This window comes from Girardinichthys multiradiatus, chromosome 2 (genome assembly GCF_021462225.1).
Source record: "Girardinichthys multiradiatus isolate DD_20200921_A chromosome 2, DD_fGirMul_XY1, whole genome shotgun sequence".
Taxonomy (NCBI): domain Eukaryota; kingdom Metazoa; phylum Chordata; class Actinopteri; order Cyprinodontiformes; family Goodeidae; genus Girardinichthys; species Girardinichthys multiradiatus.
Window position 1 is genome coordinate 3,078,385 of NC_061795.1, and position 24,081 is coordinate 3,102,465.

Consider the following 24,081-nt stretch of genomic DNA (forward strand, 5'->3'; position numbering starts at 1 on the left):
CCACCTCCTGGACAGCCACTCTTTTAAAGGGGTGATAATTAACAGCCATGCCAAAATATAATGTTTTTATGTGAGGTGGGAGGCTTACTGAGCCAGCGTTTGAGGTGTGTGATTGCATGAAAAGACCCAATGTTCATGCCGACCTTAATTTGAACTGTAAACACATTACATTTTCTGCAATAAGCAGGCACATGATTTGCATCAAATTTCTCAAACTGCAGCAGGCACTAAATTCACATACAGACAAACACACACACACACACACACACACACACACACACGAAAATGGCGCAACCACTGTCACCCTGTTTTCTCTCATCCAACTACCTGGCAGCAGTGCAGTGACAGTTTTGTTGCTCTGTGATCCTTTTTTCAGATGATTCATGATTCTTGGATGGGGTGCCACTCCAAAAGTGCTTTGATTGAAGCAATTAAGCCCAAGGCTCTTGAACTACTTTGACAAGTCCCAACTTGAAAGCATTTGAAACCAGAGGCAGTGGGATTAAATGTTCTGCCACCATTTACTCTGATAGTGTGGACTGTTTCCATGGATTTTGGTTACTGTCCCAAAAACCTGTCCTATTCTGAAGGAGGCACAGTGCGGGAAGCAGAAGTTACGCTATGTGTTGCCAACAAGCAGAACAGTGGACATTTTTCAACAGAATCTGAAACTGAGTGTGCTATCAGGTGTGTTTATGGGAACGCCACTGAGCGTAGTGTGATGTTGGCACAAGCACAAGCTGAGTTTGATCCTGATAAACAAGTTATATGACTACAAATAAAGATAAATGTTTGCACACTTCACAAAATTATGTCAGTGTTCTGTGAGTCTTTTAGCACTCAGAAGGTGAGCTGACTAAACTTTCCAGTCTCCTTTCATTCTCTGCAACGTGAGAGCATGTTTGTCTGCGTCCAAGACGTGTTTCATTTGAAGTGTTGCTGTGGTATAAATGGAGGAAACAGTTTTAGGGCAACAGTTTGCATCAAACAGCCCCTCTTTCTGCACTCATCACTTATCTGTCAGCAAATTGCTTTTTTAGATGGTTTTAAAAAGTTTTACCAATTGGAAATCTACATAGCATGTGTTCATATACAGGCCCCCATTAGGATTCGGTTATACAATAATATCTGTTGGACTCTGCCAGTGATGCTCAACCCAACCTGGAGTAAATAGTTCTCCAGTCAAACCCTGGTGTCTGTAGGTAGTCTCTAAGCTGCCTAATCATCATCATCATTATTATTACTGTATATAAACATTTTTGAAAACCTTGAATCATCTTCCTTTTACTCCATAATTATGCCCTAGTTTTTGTTTGTCTATCAAATAATTTCCCCAAACAATACACTGAAGTTTTTTCTGTACTGAGACAAAAGGTAAAAAAAAAAGTGTATAACACTTATGCAAATTGCTCATTGATTGTTTCTGTATGTGTGCGGAGAATTATACAACAGAAAATAGAGCATCAGGGATGGCAGATTTTTACCTCTAAAAGGAAATGTTTATATATTGTTGATGTCTACTTTATTATATAGCACCTTACAAGTTCTGCACAGCAAGAATACTAAAAAAATTCATATGTGGTGAAAAAAAAAAAACACAAAATAAATACACAATAAAATAATTCATCAGTTTAAAAAGAAATAAAAGAATGTAAAAAGTAGTGGATAGTAGTGGGTCTTTAACAGAATCTCGAAGTCTCGAGATTATGAGCAGCCCGTATAAGAATTAGTAAATTAGTTTGTATGAAGATAAAACTTACTTAGAGGAAGAGAAAATATTTCTTTGACATTTATGAAACATGGACTACAAGCATAAGCTTGTCGACAGTCAAATAAATATTTTCTGTTTTACTGCTGTCCATTTGATGAAGACATTTCACATGTCTGTTAATTCACCATTTATCTACATTTATATGCTTGTAGTCCATGCTGTGAACTAAATGTCACTGAAAGGGATTAATTGCAAGCTAACAAATGATAAAAGCTGTTCACAGATAAAACGTATCATATTCACAACAGAGTCAGAGAAAAAGGTTTGCACATCCTGTATTCTTAATTAGGCTGTTGTTTCTGTAAATAAAATAGATTTCTTTGTAAGGGACCTCTACTGTAAGGTGAAAATTTCAGTCTTCAATGCCTGAGCCTGACGGTGACAGATTATAGTCTACCCAAGCTGCCCCGTTGCTGTAACTGGGAGGAGTGGCTTCCAGTCGACCTAATTGTAATTTTGGTGGGTCTAATTATTGTTTTTTGAAATGTGGGTTTGAGGTTGTAAGTCTTTGAGTTGCTGATCTGCAAGTTAGAAGATAAATAAATGTTACTTACAGCTGCAATAAACTCTGCAGCAGGATAAGGATCGTAGTCCACGGTTACTGCTTTTGTTAGGAGAGAAAAGGAAAAATATTTTTTTATTAAAGTTTGAATGTTTTATTCATTTTGAGAAATGTTATAGCAAAAATACACTGTAAAAATGAATTTTGCTGGGTGTTACATTTTAGCCAATACAATTCTCTAAATTGTGTACAAGCATATTAGCCTGTGAATGTAGTCATCAGTAATGGTTAAATACAATATCAATATCAAATCAACTGCTTTGATTTGGTAACAAATTCCACCAAAACATTTTGAATATGCCTGCGACATGTCCAGGGTGTACCCCACCTCTCGCCCATAGACTGTTGGAGATAAGCACCAGCTTCCCTGCGACCCACTATGGAAGAAGCGGTACAGAAAATGACAGACTGTCTGACATTTTGAATAGAATATAAAATAAAACTCGAGCAATAAGGCTATGTTTGCCTTCTGCTATGAATGGATATGTAAACTTACTAAGTATGTTTCTATTTTGGGAGCAGCAATTTAGTTTTATATCCAGCTTTAACTAATTCAGCAATCTCAACATGCTATAGTTAATCTGGCCAGCATGCATGCCAATTTAGAAACATCAAGATGAGCTTCTTCACCCTATGGCAGCCGTTACCAATGAAAAAATACACCTTAGCTTTGAGGAAAAGGTTTACATCATCTTGTTAAAAAGATTTTAAAGGTTTTTCACTTTTTCTGTAACATTTTATTCCTTAACCCCTGGGGTTCCCTACGTTTTGTGTCCTTTGCACAGAAAAATGCTCTTTCAAGGTTTTTAGGAATATTATTGATCAACATTTTTTTCAAAATGTTTCATAAATGTCATTAACCCTGATTGGGAGAGACACAAATCGGTGGCAACAATAATTCTAATAAATGTAGATAAATGGTGAATTAACAGACATGTGAAATGTCTTCATCAAATGGACAGCAGTAAAACATGACATTCTGAAGCAGTTTCAAGGCCAAGGAATATAAACAATAGATGAAAAGAAATGTCATTGCAATTGTAGTATATTCAAAATGTGCGTTCTGAATAGGAGTCAATAGCATAAAAAATTACAAGAAGGGCTCTGTTCAATTTAATAGGCACATAAATGACAAAAAGAAAAGGCAAACTCAAACTCCACCCTAGAATAAATGTTTGACCATTTGCAGCCAAAAGTATGCAAAAAGTAAAATAAAAAAAAACTTAAAGAAAGCAAAAGGTCTAGGGACCTAGCAAGGTTACTCACAAAGCAGTTCTCAAATATATTTTTCATTTTAGCAAAGACCATGATGAGTCCACTCCATTAAATCAGTCATGACTTTCAGGGGTTCCTCCAGAGGGCTTTTGAAGGGGTGGCCAGAGAGGAGATGCTTTTCTGCAAAGGGGACAGGACAACTGGACCATGTTGAGCAGAGGATGGATGGGGCTGTGTGTTGCCTGATTTTGGGCAACAACCTCCTTCCCTCAGTAAGGGCATTAAAGATGGGTTGTGACTGGGTCTTCCAGTATGACAATGATCTGAAACACACAACCAGGGCAACTGAGGAGTGCTTCTGTAAAAAGCATTTTAAGGTCCTGGATTGGCCTAGCCAGTCTCTAGACTTGAACCCAAAAAAAACATTTTGGATAGAACTAACATGCTGTGTTGCCCAGCAACAGCTAAGAAACCTGGAAGATCTGGAGAAGTATGGAGGAGTGGGTCAAAATCCCTGCTGCAGTGTGTACAAACCTAGTTAAGAACTACAGGAAATGTCTGATATCTGTAATGTAAGCAAATGTTTCTGTACCAAATATTCTTTAATTCCTTTGCTTTGTTGAACTTCTCTGCAACAGGTATCACGAGAAAAGTACAAGGAAGCTCTTGATGCTGTGAAGCACAGAGTGAAAATGTATTCATTTTATTATTTAACACCTTCTGAGAGCAAAAAGGGCTTCAACATGTCTAAATGTAGAATACTGAGCTGAAGCTAGCTGTTCCTCCGGGCCTGGCTGTTCCTTTTCCAACACACCCTGAGGGCTCACTGTGGGTGTTTTTCTTTCTTTCTGTTTTGTCCCTTTCTGCTGGAACCACACAAACAGTCAGTGAGTTATGGGGACGGGCTCCTGAGGAGAATTATGCAACCCAAGTTTTGGGAATTGCTCCAGTGGTTGTAAAGAAAAGGGAGAAAAAGTGACAGCTGAGACTTGACAGTAAGCAGTCATTGGCTCTCTGCACAGCTGCAGCTCCTCTCTTAAAGCCAAGTACCTGTGGATTAATGCCTCAGGGTTCTACACATTTTTCATGTCAAAAGTCCATACTTTTTCAGATGTTTGGATGGATGGATGGTTCAAACTTTCCACCCATAATATAAGGAAAAATGGCAAATTATTATATTATATCATATTTTTTCTATAATCAAACTCCATATTTTTCCAAACTGTGTAGGAGCAGTAGCGGTTCTAGACCAAATTTACTAGGAGTCCAGGGTGGGCCCAGTGTACAGTGTATACAGTCTATAAAATTGATACAGTTCTGTATCAAAATAATATTGAATAAATTAGTTTCATTCTTCAACAGTGGTCTGGAGCTGCACAAAATCATTCCGATGGCCATAAATGGCCCCCAGGGCGACCTTTGGACAATGATCAGGGTTGTTCGTTGGTGAATGTAACAACAATCAGGGTTACATTTGTTGGTGAATGTAAAAATCTAAAATATGTTTTACATTCACCAACATTTGAGACAGGATAAGACAGAGAGTGAGAGCAGCTCAGTGTCAATCTGCAAACTTTAACCCATTAGGTGACTCCTGTATCTGTTTGGCTCCTGGGAGAATAAAATATTTAAACTATTGACATTCTTCTCACCAACTCAATGCAAGTCTCATTAGCATTATAATACAAATTCTAAGATTACTTTTCCCCAACTTGCTGAATGCATGTAAGCGGGAGAGATTATAAGAGCAAAACAGTTCAAATCCACCTCTCCATCAACAGATGTGAGGCACCAGTGCTAGATTGTTCACATTGTAAGCTCTCTGGCCTTTCATGCTTGCTTACTTAGTAGCTTGAGAAGGAGAAAGCGGAGAGGGGTTGAGCAATTACTCTGTGAAACAGATATCCCCGGCTTCTCTGCTCTGCCCTGAGCACAAAGTGTTAGTCTGTCAGCAGTACCTTCACTTGAAGAGATCGCTCGCTGTTTTCACTGCTTCCCTGGCGACCGTTTCATTTGATTATATGCTGCAGTGGCTGAAAGGGAGCTCTTAGGGAGCTGTGCCATTTCTCACTGGTGACTCAGAGCCTGTGGAATCTATAAATTTCAGCCTGCTTTAGCAGAGTTTTTCACGTTAACGTCATCTAAATCAGCAGTATTTGGCAGCAGTCTGACCCTGTTTATGTTGCTCTCATCATCATTGCATCAACTGACTCCACAACAATGTTTTACAGATTTGCAGAAGTAGCCTTTATTTGAAAAGTAGAAAATATGCATTATTACTTTACATGGTGAGTATTTGAAAAGACAAAAGAAGTAATGTTAAAAGGTTGTTTTAAAATTTGAGACGACTCAACAGTAAAAACTACAGATAAATAAATAGCTTTTTCATTAGTTTCATCAAATGAGTTTTTAAAACAATTTTGTATTTACAGCAGTTACAGCATGTTTATTTAAGACCTTGTCATAAGGACTGGTCATTTTTTCAATATTTGCTCTATATCCAAACAATTAGGTGCTTGTTTTAATATAAAACATCATCCATATATTTTGGCCAATAAAAAGATGGGCTGCTTTGCAAATACACTGAAAACCTAAAAGGGAAAACACTGTGATGAGGAAAAATCTCTTTTAATTAAAATAAATACTGGTGCTGTGACATTTTCTTAATTGTTGGAAACTAAACTTTTAGATTGCTGTTCTCACCATGAACAGCCTGCCTTGTTAGAAATACTTTGGGAAGGTTGCAGATTTATTGCAGAAGTGACCTGCCTGCATATCTTATCTTACTCTGATGAACAAAGTAAAGCTGACAGTGCCCTGCAAAAATGTACCTAACCCTGGACGGTTCCACATTTTGTCATGTCACAAATAGACATCTGTAAAATGTGGTGTGCATTTGTATTAACTACCCCCACCGCCTCCTAAGTCTATAGATTGTAGAACCACCTTTCACTGAAATTACTGCTGTCTTTTGGAGTTTGTCTCTACCAGTCTTGAATGGGTATTTTTATGTTTTGTCTAAGATTCTTGTTTGGATTCAGGCCTGGATGTTTAACTCTGGCTCCAGTCTCAAGTCCTTTGCAGCCTCTAACAGGTTTCGTCTTCTGGGGTTGTCCTGTGTGTTACTCCACACATTTTTCCATCAGCTCTAACCACCCTCCCTGTTAAAGAAGCAGCCCCACTACATGATGCTGCAACCTGAAGTTTGTTGTCAATTGGAATGTTATTTTTCACTGCAGCAGACCAGAGCACTTTCTTCTTTGCTGTGTCCTCTGCACGGCTTGTGGCAAACTACAAACTGGACCTCCTACGCTTTTCTTTCAATGTCTTTCTTCTTGCTATGGGACCAGATTTGCTGAGTTTGCACAAATAATGGTTGTCCTATAAATAGATTCTACCACCTGAGTTATGGATCTCTGCAGGTACCCCAGAGTTTCCGTGGGCCTTGTGGCTGCTCTCCTTACTCGGCTTGTCAGTACAGGTGGATGGCTGGATCGTTATAGGTTTGTTGGTACTCTTTGCACTTTGATTGATGCAGTTCCGTCTGAGATTTTCAATGCTAGGGAAATTGTTTATAATCTAACCCATTTTAAACTTCTCCATAGCGTTCCCCGTGACCTGTCTGCTGTGGTCCTTGGTCTTCATGAAGCTGTTTGTTCTCTAACGTTCTTTAACAAACTTCTGAAGCTATATCAGAACAGCTGGATTTATAAATTAAACACAGATGGTTTTTTTTCCTTCTTATTGATTAGATTCAAGGGTATGAATACTCTTGCAAGGCACTGTGCATCAGCAACAACAAAGTGTTTAAAAGTGTGCATAGTATGGTTTCCAATGGTAGGTTTATGTAGCTGGAGTTTATTTGCTGGCTGTTAGATGAATGGGTAATAATGCAAAAAACAAAATCCAGCCACTCATATTTACAACAGAGTACAAGCTGTTCTAGATTTCAACTTATGTCTTTATTACTTTTATTCCTGTGATTTACTTTTGATTCAGATTTAGAGTAGGCCTTTAGAATGGCCAAAACAAAGATACAATGGTTCAGACCTAGACTGGTGGGATGCAGTGGGTCCCTGTGACACCTTTCTTCCAGTTTCCATGCACGTTAAGAGCCACATGGCAGCAGGCGAGATCATGGACAAATGGGGTAAAAGCAGTGTTATGATTTATTTTTAGGTAAACTGTGGGTGGTCCATGTGTGGCAGAAGGTTGAAACATTTTACAGGAAGTAAACATTTGTGGTCTGCCATCCTGCCTCCAGCAGGGTTCTTGTGTTGCCAAGTTCTGTCTTGCATGAATTATTTAACTTTTAAACCTCAACCTGAAGTATATGTGTGTGTTTGCAGAAAACTGGAAAATTTACAAAAGAATTAATCATGTTGTTCTCATCACAGCAGATATAAAAGTCTACACACCATTCTTGTGTGATGTGAAACAATATGAGACTGTGATGAATGATTTCAAAATGCTGCAACATATCTGTGCAATCCAGCAGAAAACAAACAAATCTGTAATTTCGAAAAATAACAACCTTTTGATTTAAATTCAGTTTTCTTCAGTAGGAGTCTACCAGCATGTCACATCATCAGACCAAAACGCATTCCTACACAAACTTTTGTTGTTTTATTTCTTTTTCCTTCAGTTACTAGTGTCACACACACAATGATGTCGATTTCTTTTTTGCATCCTTCTCCTGACTGATACCTTGTTTATTATTTGGATGAGTTGTAACCTCCCCGGAGCTATTTCTTTATTGTTGATCAAATTCTCTATAATTGATAGCAGGTGGGTTCCACAGTAGACTGAATGCTGGAACTAAATGAAAAATTGCTTTTTTTTGTTAAATATTACAGAATGTGTCACATTAAAGTTGGAAAAAGTTCTTAAATGACAATAACTGACATAACAAGGATGTGTAGAATTGTCATGTACAGAAAAATCAATACAAATTTCTCAAGAAAAGCAAGTTTTTCTGTTGTTTAAGATAAATCTACACAGCTTAAATGTTCAAACCCATAGATAATATGTGAGAAGCATAACCTGCGACTGGTGTGTGTGGAATAATAAACTGAAGCGTTTTATAATTTCCTTACACATCTGTATCAAGTGGGGGAGGGAAGTCGAGACACGGTGACAGCGAGTCCTGACTGTGCGTGGAGCTAATCCCAGTGTCTGAGTCTGTGTCTGTAACGTCTGCAGGGGACAGGCTGGGTTTGAGTTTTACTGTCCGGGTCGGGCTGTTCTGAGCCTCGTTTATTAAAAGGACAAGGCTGGGCTTCTTTTCCTCCATGCTGTCCATTATTTGGAGAGAGTTAAGCTGAGCAGCCAACTGCCAACATTCCTGGTCCTTGGCCATGAGCGAACTGTCCATATACATTAGCTGCTTGTCTATGTCTGCAACTTGGTTCTGCAGATTCACTCCACTGAAGAGGCTGTGGTTCAGTTCACCTTGTAGCCTCTCAAGTTCTGCTTTGTAGAAGGATTCGTCAGTTTCGTAGGAGGACTGAGCAGCGGCTCCTTTCTCTTTGTGTTCCTCTTCTGGAACCGAAGGGTTGCTGAACTTCCTCAACTCAGCGTCAATTTCCTGGGAAAGCTGGATTATGAAATCCTCATGCCGCTGAACCTGCATTTCCAGTTGCTTGATGCCGTTGCAAGTGTAAATGTATTTCTGCAGCTGCTCCTCACTGTTTGCTGCCAAACCCAAGCCACAAGCCTGATCCAGTAAACTTTCAGAGTCATCTTCCCGCTGTGCTTGGTTCTGAAACTGCTCAATCTCCAAATCTAGCTCCCTCGTCCGATGTATCTGTTCTCTGATTGTGAGGTCCTGATTTAGAATAAGCTGCACCATCCGTTCGATCTCTTCAGTGCCAGGGGAGCTCTTGTTTTCCTTGTGAAGTTGCTCAAGCTTCCGGAAAGCTTTTCTCACCATGCGCTTTTGCTTGTCTACCGGCAGAGGCTGAGCATACTGAGGGCAACCAAGGTCCCATCGTTTTGGCCTGGCTCCCTTACACTTTCCCCCCTTCTTAGCTGTCTGGGGCACAAAATCACATGTTTTCACTAAAAGAAACTGGATAAAGGGTCTTTCATCACCCCAAGCATACCAAAGTCTTAGGATTCTGGTGAGAGGTGGCAAGGCCCGTTCAAACCCTCTCCAGCGCTCGACGAGACAGAAGTCTTTGGGTTCCCCATCCAGCAGCCTTTTGCTCTCTGGAAGAGACTTGTGGTCCTCCAGTAATGCCTGAACCATATCTGTACATGTTGTGTGCTTGGTTACTCCACAGACGACCTTCTCTTCATTGCAGACGGTAATTTGAATCTCCTTCCCAACCACAGGATCAGCATGTTTTGTCCTGAATGAGAGAGAGAGAGAGAGAGAGAGAGAGAGAGAAACAACGTTTACAATTGTGGATTTGGAAGTCTTAGTTCTTTGCATCCACTCTCGCCTGGTGTAGTTCTTGCTAAATCCTTCTTTTGTAGCAGCGTTTAACAATAGTCTTTGTTATCTACTTTTGCATGACATTTATACAAATATCAGACTCCACTGTGTCGAGCATTCATAAAGTCCTTTCAAAATTGTTTATATAAGTTGAACCTATTTGAAAATGCGGTTCTAAATTATTCTCACTGCAAGACCTGTGTACACACTGAAAGACCCATTGTGTTGCCAGGCTTGGTAAGAGGTTAAAATGCAAAGACATTTGTCTATTATATAGGGGAGTCATTTGTTATCAATATTTATAAAAATGTATTTCCTCTGGTACATAAGCCCTCTGTTACAATCCATGGATTTCAAGTTAATGGTTGGATACTGCAGGGTTTTCATGCTTTGTTGTTTTTCACATGACTATGTTTGCTCTGCAATCATCCAGTGTGTCTAAGGGATTCAGATGTACAAAATGGACAATATATGTCTTGAACAAGCATTATTTTATCATCACAACAACAAAATTACCAATAAAATATGCCAAAATGCATACCAGAAAGAACCATTAGCAGAAAGATGCATGCATTGCAAACCTGCCAACAGGTAATTCCCACCCACAAGATTTATTTCTATTAGTCCACTGGACAGAGAGTTAAGTCATAACATTTTTTGTAAGCTTCAGTGTGATCATTACAAGAAATCCCCATCACTAACCTCCCAAAATGAGCAAGGCACTGAGGTCAGTAGGTAAATAAACAATTAAAATCCTTGTTATCAAATAGTAAAATTATTTTAATATAAATATTCTTTTTCATTAATTTTTCAAGGGTTTATGCCTCTAGAAATCTAACATGACCCCAACATACAGTCAGGCTAAAGGGTGCACTCCCAGTTTTCAAATTTAGACACTCAGAGACACACATTTCAAGTTGTAAAAAAGATCTTCCAAGGCAGATTCAGAAAGCAGTTAGGTGAAACAAATCTTCGAAACATGACATGATACTAAAAGCAGACACTGAGAGGAACAAGTGCTCAGAGTTGTATTGAGAATACGTGACTCAACGTGACTCAACATCTCATGACATTAAAACACTATATTTCTCATCAAAGTGAAATTGATTTCTAAGTGTCTTATTTTGAAGTTAAAAAGGAAGTAGAACTTGATTTGTAATGTGCTAAAGTAGTCAATAAATAAAGAATTCTTGTCAGGCTAGCCAACTGTTAGCATGGTTAGCTGCTAACAACACCAATGTCTGCATCTGCTTCAGAACTTTCTATCTGTGATAAACTAAAAGGGTATTTTAAAGTTTTTAATGAGTCTGTATTGCTATTGATAATCTCCTTTTCAAAATCTAACATACATTGACTGGTCAGACCTGGACTTGGGCCCTGTCCCTATACCCACACTACAGCCTACGCCCCTCTATGAAGTGTCTTTGCATGCACTTGTACTTTGTTGAAGTACACAGGTTACAACCTGCAAAATTGGAGAATTCGGACAGTAGGGGTTACGTCATCGACTTGCACCTCTGCACCGTAACTGCAACACCAAAAAGGGCAGGAACCAGCGCTGTTTTCACAGACTTGCTGCTAAAAAAAACTATTTAAAACTGCAACAAGCAATTGTTTTGAGGAGAAGAAAGTGCAGGAAGCGAAGGAGGCTTATACACCAGACTCTCACCGCGCCAGTGTTTGTTTGAAAGGTAACTTCAGTGGCCTAATGACTGCCCAGACTCACTCTGAACCCAGTGGTTTCTTACAATGTTGAGCCTGGAAAACCAGTAAAAAAAATTATTTTTCGGCTTGCTGTCTAAAGTTTACACAGTTCTTATTATTCTGATTTGATGGTTGATTACATTGACGGTTTTGATTGGTTTTTGCTCAGAACGTCATCTGCAGCAGTGAATTGTGGGTAATAGATGCGGGCTTCGCCGAAGTGCGGATTGAGGACACAAAGGGGGCGGGGCTAAGGACCACTCTGGAGAATTGGGACACACTACGCACTCGAACCCATCAACAGGAACGCGCAATTCAGGGTCACAAGGGTGGAAGTGCGAGTATTGGGTCAGGGCATTGGTAATTTTACATTAAACGATATTCTACTTTTGAAAACACAAAAACTTTAAATGAGATAAGCATAAAAACTACAATATAGGCACAAGTCCAACCTGGACTGAAAAATTCTACATCCCTGATGTGGGGATTTTGGGGCTCTGTTTACACTGCACACTATTTGCCAACTTGTCATGCATATCTCCTTTTCTGAATAGAAATAGACATAGAAAAACAAAAAATGACGAACCAAGTTTAAAAAAAAAAATCAGACATAGGTCATTTTCATTTGTGACCTAGGCTGAATTGGAAATGTATCCGGCAATTTTCAAAGCAAAGTCTGTCTCTTTTAAAATACAAATCTTGCCACAAGAGCATTAATGGAAATGGCCACAATTTTACCAGAAATGACACACATGCTGACATGTATTCCATCTATATTTGCTTCCTGGAACACAGTGTGCCAAGTGTGACATAATGTCTTCAGAGCATGCAGGTCAATTCAGAGCTGTAGACTGTTCACAGTGGATTCTAAAGACCACTGCATTGAAATTATTATATGCACAACCGGGCAAAGGTACTGATTCTAAGCAAGAAAATAAAAAAAAGCCTTAAGACTTGCAATGTAGGATGCTAAGTGGCACAGTTGCCTTACAGCAAAAAGGTACCAGGTTCTAATCTCTGCCTGGGGTCTTTCTATATTGAGTTTGCATGTTCTCCCTGTGCATACACGGTTCCCACCAGGTACACTAGCTTCCTCCTGCATTCCAATGCAGACTGTTAGGTTAATTGATCTCTTTAAATTAGGTATGAGCCTGTGCGTGCATGGGTCACTTATATGTCTCTGTGTTGCCCTGTAATGAACTGGTGACCTGTCCAGGGTATACCCTGCCTATTGCCTGGTCACTACTGGAGAAAGGCACACCCCCAAAACCACGCATGTATAAGCAGGTACATACAATGGATGGATGGACATATAGTGTAAACTTAGCTTTTTGCTAACCTAATGTCATGTTCTTCTTGTAAGCTGAATGTATTGTTATACCCACAGTTTATACAGCAAAGCAGTATTTCACAGCAAGAACAGTACACTACATTACATAAAAACCCTTGTCTAAAAAAATGCATGAGTTTCCTAAAGCTGTGTAAAAATAATGTAACTGTGAGTGACATACAAATACCTGACCATTTCACCCCCTTGACTAGATCCTACTTTGATGCTGGTTCATTGGGCCAGTGAGCATAAAACTAGATTCAGTCATTTTGTGCTCCCTTGCTTGATTCTATTAGCCTGTTACTCATCGTCTTACTCATCAGAGATGATCATTTAATGCTTTGGTTCTGAGCTATTTAACCTCAAGGCTATCATTAGATTTTTTTGTCTGCACCATAAAACTTGTTCAAAAATTTACCATTGATGGGCTGATGATGTTCATTTCTTACAAGCCTAATGGAGCACCGGTAATATCCCAGACCTAATATCCACTCATTAAATGATATGCAGACAGTCACAAGTAATCAGTAGATAACCATAGCCAAACATTCAATCTGATTTTAAGATAAAGAAAGATGAATCATGTTCTGAAATTGATGTGATTTATTGTTTTAAGTCTGTAATCAACTGCCAAGTTCCTGTCTCTGGAATACTTTTTAAGCAAATGCCCCTGAAAGCAAAATAATAAATGATTCATAATAATTATTTAATAGCAGTCTCAATGAAACCAAAGAAAGATAATCTGAATAATATGAACTCCTATACTGAACCTATGGCTGATCCTGCAGTGTGAAGAAATACTGTGTTGTAGTTTGGCAAACTGACATATAACATTTTTATAACATTTAGTTTGGAGAAAAAAAGCTTATTTACATTTTGAAAAATTACATTGAATAGGCTTCAGGTTGACAGTCAAATGACATACTGTATGTGTCCTTTGCATACACTAAATGCGCTAAATTGGAATATTACCTTATCTGGGTGATTGCTGTAAAGTGGAAGGAAAATCTGAAATGTGAGTAATACATTTGTGTTCAGTACTCCTGTACGTGGTAGAAACCCTTTTGCTGAAATTTCAGTTTTCACAGTACGTCTCTATCAGTATTACACATCAAGGGACTAAAATTTTTACCCAACCTTTAACCAGTTTTCTCCCACTATGGTTCAGCAACCATCTTCCCAACAACTCTGACCAGCATCCCTGTCCCTTCTAAAGAACACAACCACATCATGTTCCTGCCACCACCATGTTTTACAGTGGAAATGGTGTAATTAGGGTCAACATACAGTGTTAGTGTTCCACCACACACAGCCTTTTACATTTGAGCCAAAAAGTTCAGTTATGGTCCAATCTGACCAAAGCCTCTCTAGCAGAACAGCTGGATTTATACTGAGATTTAGTCGTACACAGATACGCGCAACATTTATGATTCTCTTTTTCTTTTTAGAACTTTCCTTTCAGTCATTTTCCAAAAAAATACCCTGACGTTTGTGATTGCTAAATGGGAAAATGTGAAGAAATTCAGTGCTTATGAATACTTTTGCAAAGCTCTATAGCTCTTCTGCGTTTATCTTCCTGGCTAATCTTGCTTTACCTGATCTTATGTTAACGAATACACAGTAGAAGAAGATAAAGATAAAACAGATATCTATTGCAGCATACCTCAACAGAGGTAAAAAAGTAATTTTAGAAGGTAGGGGCCTACATGCTATCTCACATTTGATACCAGTGTTTTAGTTGCAGCACAACATGAAAACATACTTGGATTGCTGTGTAAACTCCTACTGAATCATGTCTCTGGACTGTGGCACACTCATAATTAGGGCCTAGGTAATGCTTACATAGACCTTCGAAGAAAAACAGAGATAAAATACCTGAGGACACACAAACCTATCCCACCTCTGGCATTTCCACACATCTTGCATGACAAATGCACCCACTGTTTGTATTCTCCACAAACTGCTACTGCTGCAAAATTAAGGAAGCAGTGGTTGCAAGCAAACAGCCACACCTGTGTGGCATAACACAATCTAATAAATACAACAGGTCTGCAATTAGTAATGTGTTTGTGCTTCTTGGAGTACAAAACATTTGTTTGAAATTCAAAAATAACATGAAGGAATCAGCCTTTCAAAAGGATTTGGAGGTGAAGAGAAGCACAAGGCAAATAATCCAGCAGCTTTACCCGACATCCACAAATAAACCGAGACACAAATGCTTTTTACAGAGCTAAACATGTGATAAAGATGTTGCTTCAGCCACTGAACAGAAAAGTGAAATACATACACTGTACAGAACATTGTGTATTTTAGTGTGGGTGAGACAAGGCCTCAGATGTGCAGGAAGAGGGTACAGCAAAGCAGGGAAACACCTGTGTTTGTCCTGGGCCACAATCACTGACTCTCAGGCAACTTCCTGCTGCTGCAGTTTAACGACAGAAGGAGGAAAAGGAATAATAGATTTCATATCGGTCACTGCCGGCCTGTTTTCAGCAGTCTGATGTAAGGAAAGTGTTACCAAATATGAGTTATCAGCAACTGTAGTTGCTGTGGTTCTACTTTGGATAAAATGCAGCTTTTCAGAAACCAATGTGTCACATCAAATGGCATTTTGATGTGCAAATAGGAAGAAATATCTAATGTGTAAAATACCACAAGTATCAAAACATTCCTGATGATTATGAACAAAAGTAGCACACAGAAGCACTGCTAATGCTATCAGACTTCACCCAATCTCACAGAGTGTGAGCTAGCCGGTTAACATCCTCAAGATGCACCAGCACTTTGAAAAGTAACAGTCTAAAAACTGTTTAAATTGAATTTAAACCATTCAGTTTTCAATTGAAAGGTTTAAAAAACCCTGTTATCGTCTAGACATGGGCTGATATGAGACTCTTACAGTATGATAACCTTGAATAAAAATACCTGGGCTTTACAGAATCAGTGTTTACACAAAAAATTTAAATAAAATGATATTGCATGACATATTTGCTTTATTTAAAACCGAAAAACAACAATTATTTCTACCGCTACACCTTTTTGCTGTTTTGCTTTTAGTAAGAGTAACACTGAAACGTCTACACTTAAAGATATTAGCTGGTTAAATATTTGGACAATGGGCAGCACTCCTTTATTTTCCACTGCATGACACTGGGTTTTTCATACTGGCATATACTGTATTTCCAAGCAGCTGAAATTGTCTAAGTGAGGGAAGACTTTAATAGCCTTCTTTCTGCCAGCTGACCGGCAATGTGCAGCAACAGGAGCGGAAAACTCCAGTCATGTATGCAATTTTTCAGCATTGTAATGCAAAGTATGCAGAAGATTTTCTTAGTGATAAAACTCTAACTGTTTTACACCTTTAATACCATTAACCCGCCCAGGTTAATTATAGGCCGTGCATAATCATTTACTGATGTAACGGATCTGAGTTTTACCTAATAGTCTAAGTACTTTTCATCATTTACAGTGGCATATATGATAAAAGAGAGACTGTATTGGCTGCTGCAGTTTCTTGTCTGCCTGTTATGTGACATCTGAGCTGCTCCGAGCTACACACAGAGTCTAGCGTAATGACTCTAGCCATTAATTTTATGATGTTCAAAGTAAGAGGCGAAGTTTACGAAGCAGGAGAACAACTTTATCTTTATCTTTGTTCACACAGGATTGATTGAAATAAAATAAATTAGGTTGTGTTTCTTTCAAATTTGGTGCAAGTTGAGTTAAATCATGACATTTGCCAGGTACTGTAAGAATACTGTAAGAATCTCATGTTAGGCCATGAGAGCTGTCGAAGTTTTGAAGCATCTGCATTATCTCAGGATAAACTATTAAAGTGAGAGGTATTCAGTACAGAAATTCCCAACATTCGAAATGGGAATTAGTGGTGCAGTAACACACTAGTTCAGTTACAAGTTACTCTTTAAACTGAGTTGATAGGTTGTTTCTGTTACATATTCACGTTTTTCCTGCATAAATAGCCAGGGGGGCTTCTGCCTTAGGAAAAGTGCCATCTACTGTGACTGATAGGGTCCACAGGCAAGAATATTCCAAAGCTACAACTCATAAACTCTCATAAACTCTCATCTAAACACTCATAAGTCTGTCATGAGCTGTTTACTTGATTAATGTAGTAACACAGAAAAAAGTTGTTTTTTGTCACTGCTGGCGCAGTGTAGAAAATATTGGAACGCTGTTGAGGACCTGGTTAAAAAAAACCAACAATTACATTTAAAATTCAATTGCACTGGTGCTTTAAGACTTAGGATGAATCATCCCCAAATTATGAAAGTTATTCTTAAAGAAAATGTTGCATGAGACCAAACATTTTGATAAATCTGTAAGGAGTCTTTAGGAATGCAAAGACCCTCACCACTCCTTGCCAGAATATACACAAGCAGTGGAATGCATCATTGGGCTGATTGCATCACGAATAATGCTATAAGGGCTCACACTTTTTGTGCCATTTTGGATGCGGTTCTAGATACAGAGAGTCAAGGTGCCTTCATTGGTTAACACTTCAGCTTGATAAAAGAAGAATCTCACAGGAATGTTGAAACAAACTAAGGAAATATATAGTATGTAGAACTAGACCGCAGGATGTAAGAAACTCCGTTACCATTTGCCCATCCATCTACAACAAGGACAGATGGTGACTGGTTGATGACACAGGACAGGTTAGAGCTCAACATTTCACACTCGAGTGAAGGCAAGAAACTCAAGCCCAGCTTGACCTCAGGTTGAACTTGGGAGCTCAGATACACAGGTAGACATCAAACATGTGGGAGGAAACCACTTCTAAATTATAGGAATTCCTGGTCCAGGTTGTGTGGAAGGATTAACTTGCAGCTCCACTGTGGTGGCATAGTGCTGCCAATCATAACACTCATAATAACAACTCTGTAATTCCTTGTTATGTCATCCTTTTGCAAACTACAAGTTAGCACAGAGGACTAGATGCAGGTGGTTTTAACAGATCATATCAAATGATAGAATTTACAACCTTCCACTTTCTCTGCACGTCATCTTAGATTAGAAAACATGAGATAATGCAGCAATGGCAATGAAACTCTGGTGTCTGGTAGAGTCTACACTACTGTTATGAGAACCAGACATTGAGTATAAGCACTTTAAGCTTTATCTATGTTTATGGCACTTATTTTGAAATAAGACAAAGTACATCTCCTTCTTAGGCTAGCTGAAAACAGTTCTGTTAGCAACGCTGGTCTTACTCAACTGCTCTTACTCTGCTTATTTAGTCTCCCTCCTGTGTCTTGTTCCACTGATCACCTCTACTCAGCTTATTATCCTCCCTAGTTCATCCAGTCTCTGCAGATAAACATAATTACTTAAATCATTCTTAATTCACACTAGCACATTGCCAATTTAGTATTTTGCACCGTTTCTGAACACATGAAACAAGCTAGGACAGCCCATAGGCAAAAATTGCAAATTACTATATGGAAACCTTTCCTGCAGTGTGCTAGCAACACTAAATCAGATGAAGGGAGGACAGATGGATAGATATATAATATTCAAAGGCACATGGGCAAATGTATCATGTAACATCCCATTTCCTTAAAACATGACTATCCTAATATAAAATACATGTTTTGGTGTCATTTAGATTACCCAAGGGTGGTTAGAAACATTCAAATTAAGCATGTTTGAAATTTATGTCAGCACTTTTTAACAGTTTACTGTTTGGAACATAGAAATCCAAAACATATTTTTGTTAAAAGATGTGTAAATCAAGACCTAAAATGTATATTAAGTCCTTCTTGGTAACAACTGTTAAAGAGTACAGAGGCTGTACATTTATTTACCTCATAGTGGATCTACATCTTTGCGGACATTGAAGCTGTGTGGTTGCAGACATCATTATCTTCCGTGATAGCCAGATATATAGATTATCTTTAGGGTTATCTGAAAAGTCAGTAGTAACATATGTTATGCTTCCAACGGCTGATTATGGTGCTGGACAGAAAGCTAAAAGATCAATAAAGATATTGAACTTCCTTCTTTGGTGGAGGTGAATGTTTGTTACAAATGTCAACCTGTAATAGGAGCCAGTTTGTTCAAACCTACAAATGCCAATTTCATTATATCAGAGGAGAAGAACTCAAAGAAACATTAAGTTTGTAAACAGTCATCCTACATAGACAATAGACTGGGTGTTTGATTCAATAAAAAGGTGATTTATCCCCTTGGTGTTTGAATATTTAAACCATCAGGTTAATAGAATGGCAACTTTAATAAATGTATTTACTACTGTAATCAGTTGAAGGAATTATGGAAGTCTTATGTGGGACCTGCTGAACAACATTATGAAACTTGATCTTCATACAGTAAACGTTAAGAAGACTAGACCATTAAACAACCAAAGCAAAAATCTTTCATTGGCCTTTCCTGAATCAATCAAAGCATATTGGTCAGTTTGCTTCTTTTTATTGAGTTATGTAGAAAGGTTAAATGAGGAACATTAGTGGTCCCTCCATAACAAAAATGGATATCTTTAAAGGAACCACACAGATCTTATAAAATAGAGCTCTTATTTCCTGGCAAAGATGTGTAAAAAGTGAAAAGTTGATATTAAACCATCCTGACCAAGATTCTTGTTAAGGTTTGTGGCTTATAATGATTCATTTTATATATTCCATTTTCCCTTGTTGGACTATTACAAAACATATAATTAAAAAAACATTTAACCACAATCTGTGGTGCCCCTGCACCAAAAGCAATAGCTTTAAGCTCAACTGAAATTTCCAGCTATGCACATGGATGAGTCAAATGCCTTCTGGAGAAAGGTTTTAGGGTCAGGTGAGACAAAGACTGGGCCAATGCGATGAGACTTTCAGATCCAATAAAACTGTAACAACTGCAAAGAATGGTAGTGGTAGCATCATGCTGGGGATCTGTTTCTCTGTCATTGGAACTGGAGAATAGACCCAGAATGGATTGGAATAATAAAGCTGGACTACCTCCAAGTTTTTCTATTGCCCTTAAAGTCAACAGCTATATGGTTAAAGCTTTTTTTCCCTCGAGTGAGGCACATACAAGCAAAAATGAACTAAGGTGTGTTTATTTTTAGCCTGTTAGGATTCAATGGATCCTGTGTGGATGAGAGAAAACAAACACAGTGCACCCAAGTTTTGCTTTTTAAAACTTTACTACAGCTTTACTACATCATTCCCCCATGGAAAAAAAAACAAAACTTAACTAAAATTATATGACACTCGTGCCAAAGGTGAATGTATGTATACTTCTGAATCAAGTAATTTAGGGTTTGTTAAATTAATGTGAATAATGAAAGAAAACAGAGACAAAAAACAGGAGAGGAACAACCAAATGCTGGACAGAAGGCACTTCCTGCCGCTCTTATCTGAGAAAGAATGACGGATCATTGAGGAAATAACATCACGTCTCTATCTTGATGTGTCGATCTCTGTGATGAGTCCCTCTATGATAGGCATCTGTGAGCAGAGACACAACACAAACCTTCTCCGCTGCTCTTCCTTTCCTCTGTGAGCAAACTGCTCTCCCCCTCATCGCATCTGTGAGTCACCAAATTAGGTTTTTCCTTGCACAAAAGATAAATGGCTTCTCTTGTTCCTTCCAGTGCAAATGCCTTCTTTTTATCTGTTTGCTTCTGTCAGCTAATTTGTTAATACTGAGCTATTTCAACAGCTAATTGGCCTTGTTCACAGTGCTGAGAAGCTGCAACTGTTAGGGGTCAAGGGTACTTTTTGGCCACATTGGGTGGCAAACACCTCTTCTCAAAACCTTGAGGACATCAAAATGTGTAGTTCATGCATATGTTACTGTCTGGCAACCATTTCCGAGGAAGTTGTCTACTTAACGCCAAAGACTCTCCGATCAGCTACTAGCATGCTGAAAGGATTTAAGCCAACGCTGTCAGCTGACAAGCTCATCCGAATGCTGCATTTCATCCTCTGGCAGGTTTCAGTGTTTCACTGCTCAGCTCAGCATCTCAGTGCGAGTTTGAGCCAGTCTCTGTAATCAACCATCTGACATATCTAAAGATCTACACGCTTCACATAATTATAGGTGCTACGATGGTAATTACTGAGCAAATCACACACTCCCACTCAGGTAGGCGATAGAAACACCAACAAAAGACTACGACCACAGACGACTTCAGTCTAACTGTCTGAAGTCATCAAAGATTGTGCATAGCTTGAGGAGATATAAACCCAAATCCAGTCTGGTGGTGGAGCCACTGTCAAAGAGTTTAACAGTAATTGAACATAATAGCCTGGTTTATATCTAAAATCAAACCAAGTCTTTTTTTTTATGCTGACAGGGGGAAAATAACATTTTTGATAAGTAGAGCTAAGGAAAAAAAATACTCCTCTCTTGATCCTGGTCTTGCCAGAACAGATCCTGTAAGACATTAGATCGTGACCCACACACAGAAAATCTGCTGGATTATTTCTTTAGCCTAAATGCTGAGTTTCTGCTTTTGGGACATTGGGTCAAAAATTGTGACCGAGGTAAGTGGGATCACAAAGAGACTGGAAGAGGAGTCATAGTTCTTCATGGACCACCATTTTGAATTATACATCAACCAGACTTTGAGGACCCTCTTTCACAGGATTACATGAGAAATGGTAAAATGATAAAACAATGCTGTACAATAATGTGAATGTCAGTTGATCGTGTTAATGACTTTAGTTCACACTAGTTAGCTAACATTAGCTTATGACCTGCTAAGTAATTAGCACATATAAGTGGTATTTATTCTCAGCGTTCACACTTAGCCAAAGTATCGTCTCAAAGGCAATAAGGAAATATTTAAAATGCTAATATATATTTGTTTTATGTTTTTTGCAGCACAATTGATATTTTTGTCAATTGCTATGACAGTAAACAGACAGGAAAGGGGTGGAGACAAGGGGAAGACATGCAGAAAAGGTCGCCTGGGCTGGGAGTTGAACCCGTGACAGCTGCATCGAGGGCTGAAGCCTATGAATAAGGGTCGTGCGTATTATTTATTGTACCTCTTTTTTTATGCTCTCAGATGGAAACAAGCTTAATGGCTTAATATGGAACATTTTCTGATTTAAACCATGTTTATTAATGTTGCACCATACCATTTTTATTAAATAATGACATGAAAAATCGTATGAAATCCCAAATAAAATGTAAGCAAATTAAACCAGTTTTAATGATTAAACTGCAACAGCTTGTTTTCGTCTGTATAAGAAGCCCAGATTGAAAGCATATTAGATTTTAGAATTAGTACCATCGCCAAACTTAGGACAGCTGGATACAAACTTGAATTCTTGCTCCAACACAGAAACGTTTCTCAACTACAATACAACATATCAGCCTTGCAGTTCTCTGCTCAACACTGCACACGACTAAAGCTGACTGAACCAACATATTCTGTTAAATTCTAATCAAAATGTTTGGGTAAAATAAGTTTCCAAGATAATTACTTTTAATGTTATTGGAATGTAGGCAGTGATGAAATTTTTATTTACTATCTAATATGATTGATTAAACTTTCAGCAATTTTAATGACTAATATTTAATACTCCTTCAAATTCTTTTTTATACTGTAAGAAATAGTCATGTAGATCCAAGATTGATGAAAAGCTCAAGATGAGTATTTTTCAAACTGCTAAAGCAAACTGAATCTGAAACTCTGAAAAGGATGTTTTCTGACCCACTGCAAAAGCTGAAACATATTTTATATAGTCAGTTTTGAAAGAAAGGTTGTTGTAATTACAGAGAGAGAAGGTCAAAGGTAAAACCATGAACTATGAAATTTCTGAGGGATGAGAGTCACCACTGAAGTTCATATTTTAATGCTGTACTGACAACATAAATGAGCAAAACTAAGCTCTCCCCCCTTCCAATACTTTCCTATGTATGTCATTACTCATGTCTTTCCACGTTTCTCCTGTTATTTCCATTAAAAAGACCACACACAAACAGTAAAAGCTAAAATCCATTTAAAACGCTTTAAAAATGAGTGTGTTGAATTGAAAGCAATCAACATTATACTCTAATCCTCAGAGGTTTATAATGTGTCATGAATGGGATTATAGACATTGTTTCTCTCTGTTATATTACTTCCTAAATTACAGCCAGAAACAGCTTAACCCGCTTAGTTCCCGGAGCTGCTCTGCGCCATGCGTAATCCATCCCCTCTCTCAAGAGCGCCTTCTCGCCGCAGAAAACACGCACCCAACAGGTTTCAAGTAACCCTCCACCATCTCATCAGGTTACCTGTTCTTCAGACGAGCTTTCAGGAAGTTCTTCCCAAATGGAGCCATGACTCTGGTAAAAAGAAGACAGATGATCTGAAAACGCGCTACAGTCCCAGCAGCATGGCAGGACGCTCGCTACGCTGTGCTGGAATGTTTCAGTGGGAAAAAGAACAACAACAAAAAAGTTTTCAGAAGCGTCCCGGCTGCAACTCTGTCCGCCCCCATCCGAGGGAGGTGTTTCCTGAGAAACTCTGGTCTAACTCTGCCCCCTTTCACCTGTAAGAGCTGGCGCAGGTGGAGACGCTGATCCAGATAAGCGAGTGAAATAAAAACTAACTGACATTCTGAGTTAGATTCTTAACTTCAGGAAAAATCACATAAAAAATGAAGGAGACTGCAGGGCCTTAGAACAGAAGTTATGTGAACTGATCCTTATTATCTTGCCAAACTGATTCATCTGAAAATACAGCGAAGAAAGATGTGTTTTTGCGCTGAATTACTTGCACTTAGTTGCTCAACCTGCAGGATTTAAACATAACCGAATGCAAATATCAGAGCAAGTTTTTTTTATTTCTCTCTGTTGATGTCATAAACCTTGAGGTTATTCTAGTGGGAATGATCGGATTGAGCTTTGTGTGCAGTTTACTGCAATTCAAACCAGAGTCTAGATTTCTATGCTGAAAAGCGCTCACTCCATTTTACGAGCAATTCTGTTTTTTCCATGCAGCATCATTAACGTCCTGACAAACATTTAACAAAAGCTGGCAAAAATTCACTCTTTGAAAGTAAAACAGTTTCTAATGGTGACCAATAATCATTTAA

General features: G+C 38.5%; 1 protein-coding gene across 1 annotated transcript; it reads right to left on the minus strand.

Annotated features, from left to right (window-relative positions):
* Positions 1 to 5,771: 5,771 nt before the first annotated feature.
* Positions 5,772 to 23,435, minus strand: rassf9 (Ras association domain family member 9). The gene is made up of 2 exons (XM_047381531.1): positions 23,279 to 23,435; positions 5,772 to 9,901 (listed from the first exon to the last, which is right to left on the minus strand). Exons 1-2 carry the CDS (start codon positions 23,323 to 23,325, stop codon positions 8,641 to 8,643), a joined length of 1,308 nt encoding a protein of 435 aa, XP_047237487.1. The 5' UTR covers positions 23,326 to 23,435; the 3' UTR covers positions 5,772 to 8,640.
* Between the last annotated feature and the right edge of the window lie 646 nt (positions 23,436 to 24,081).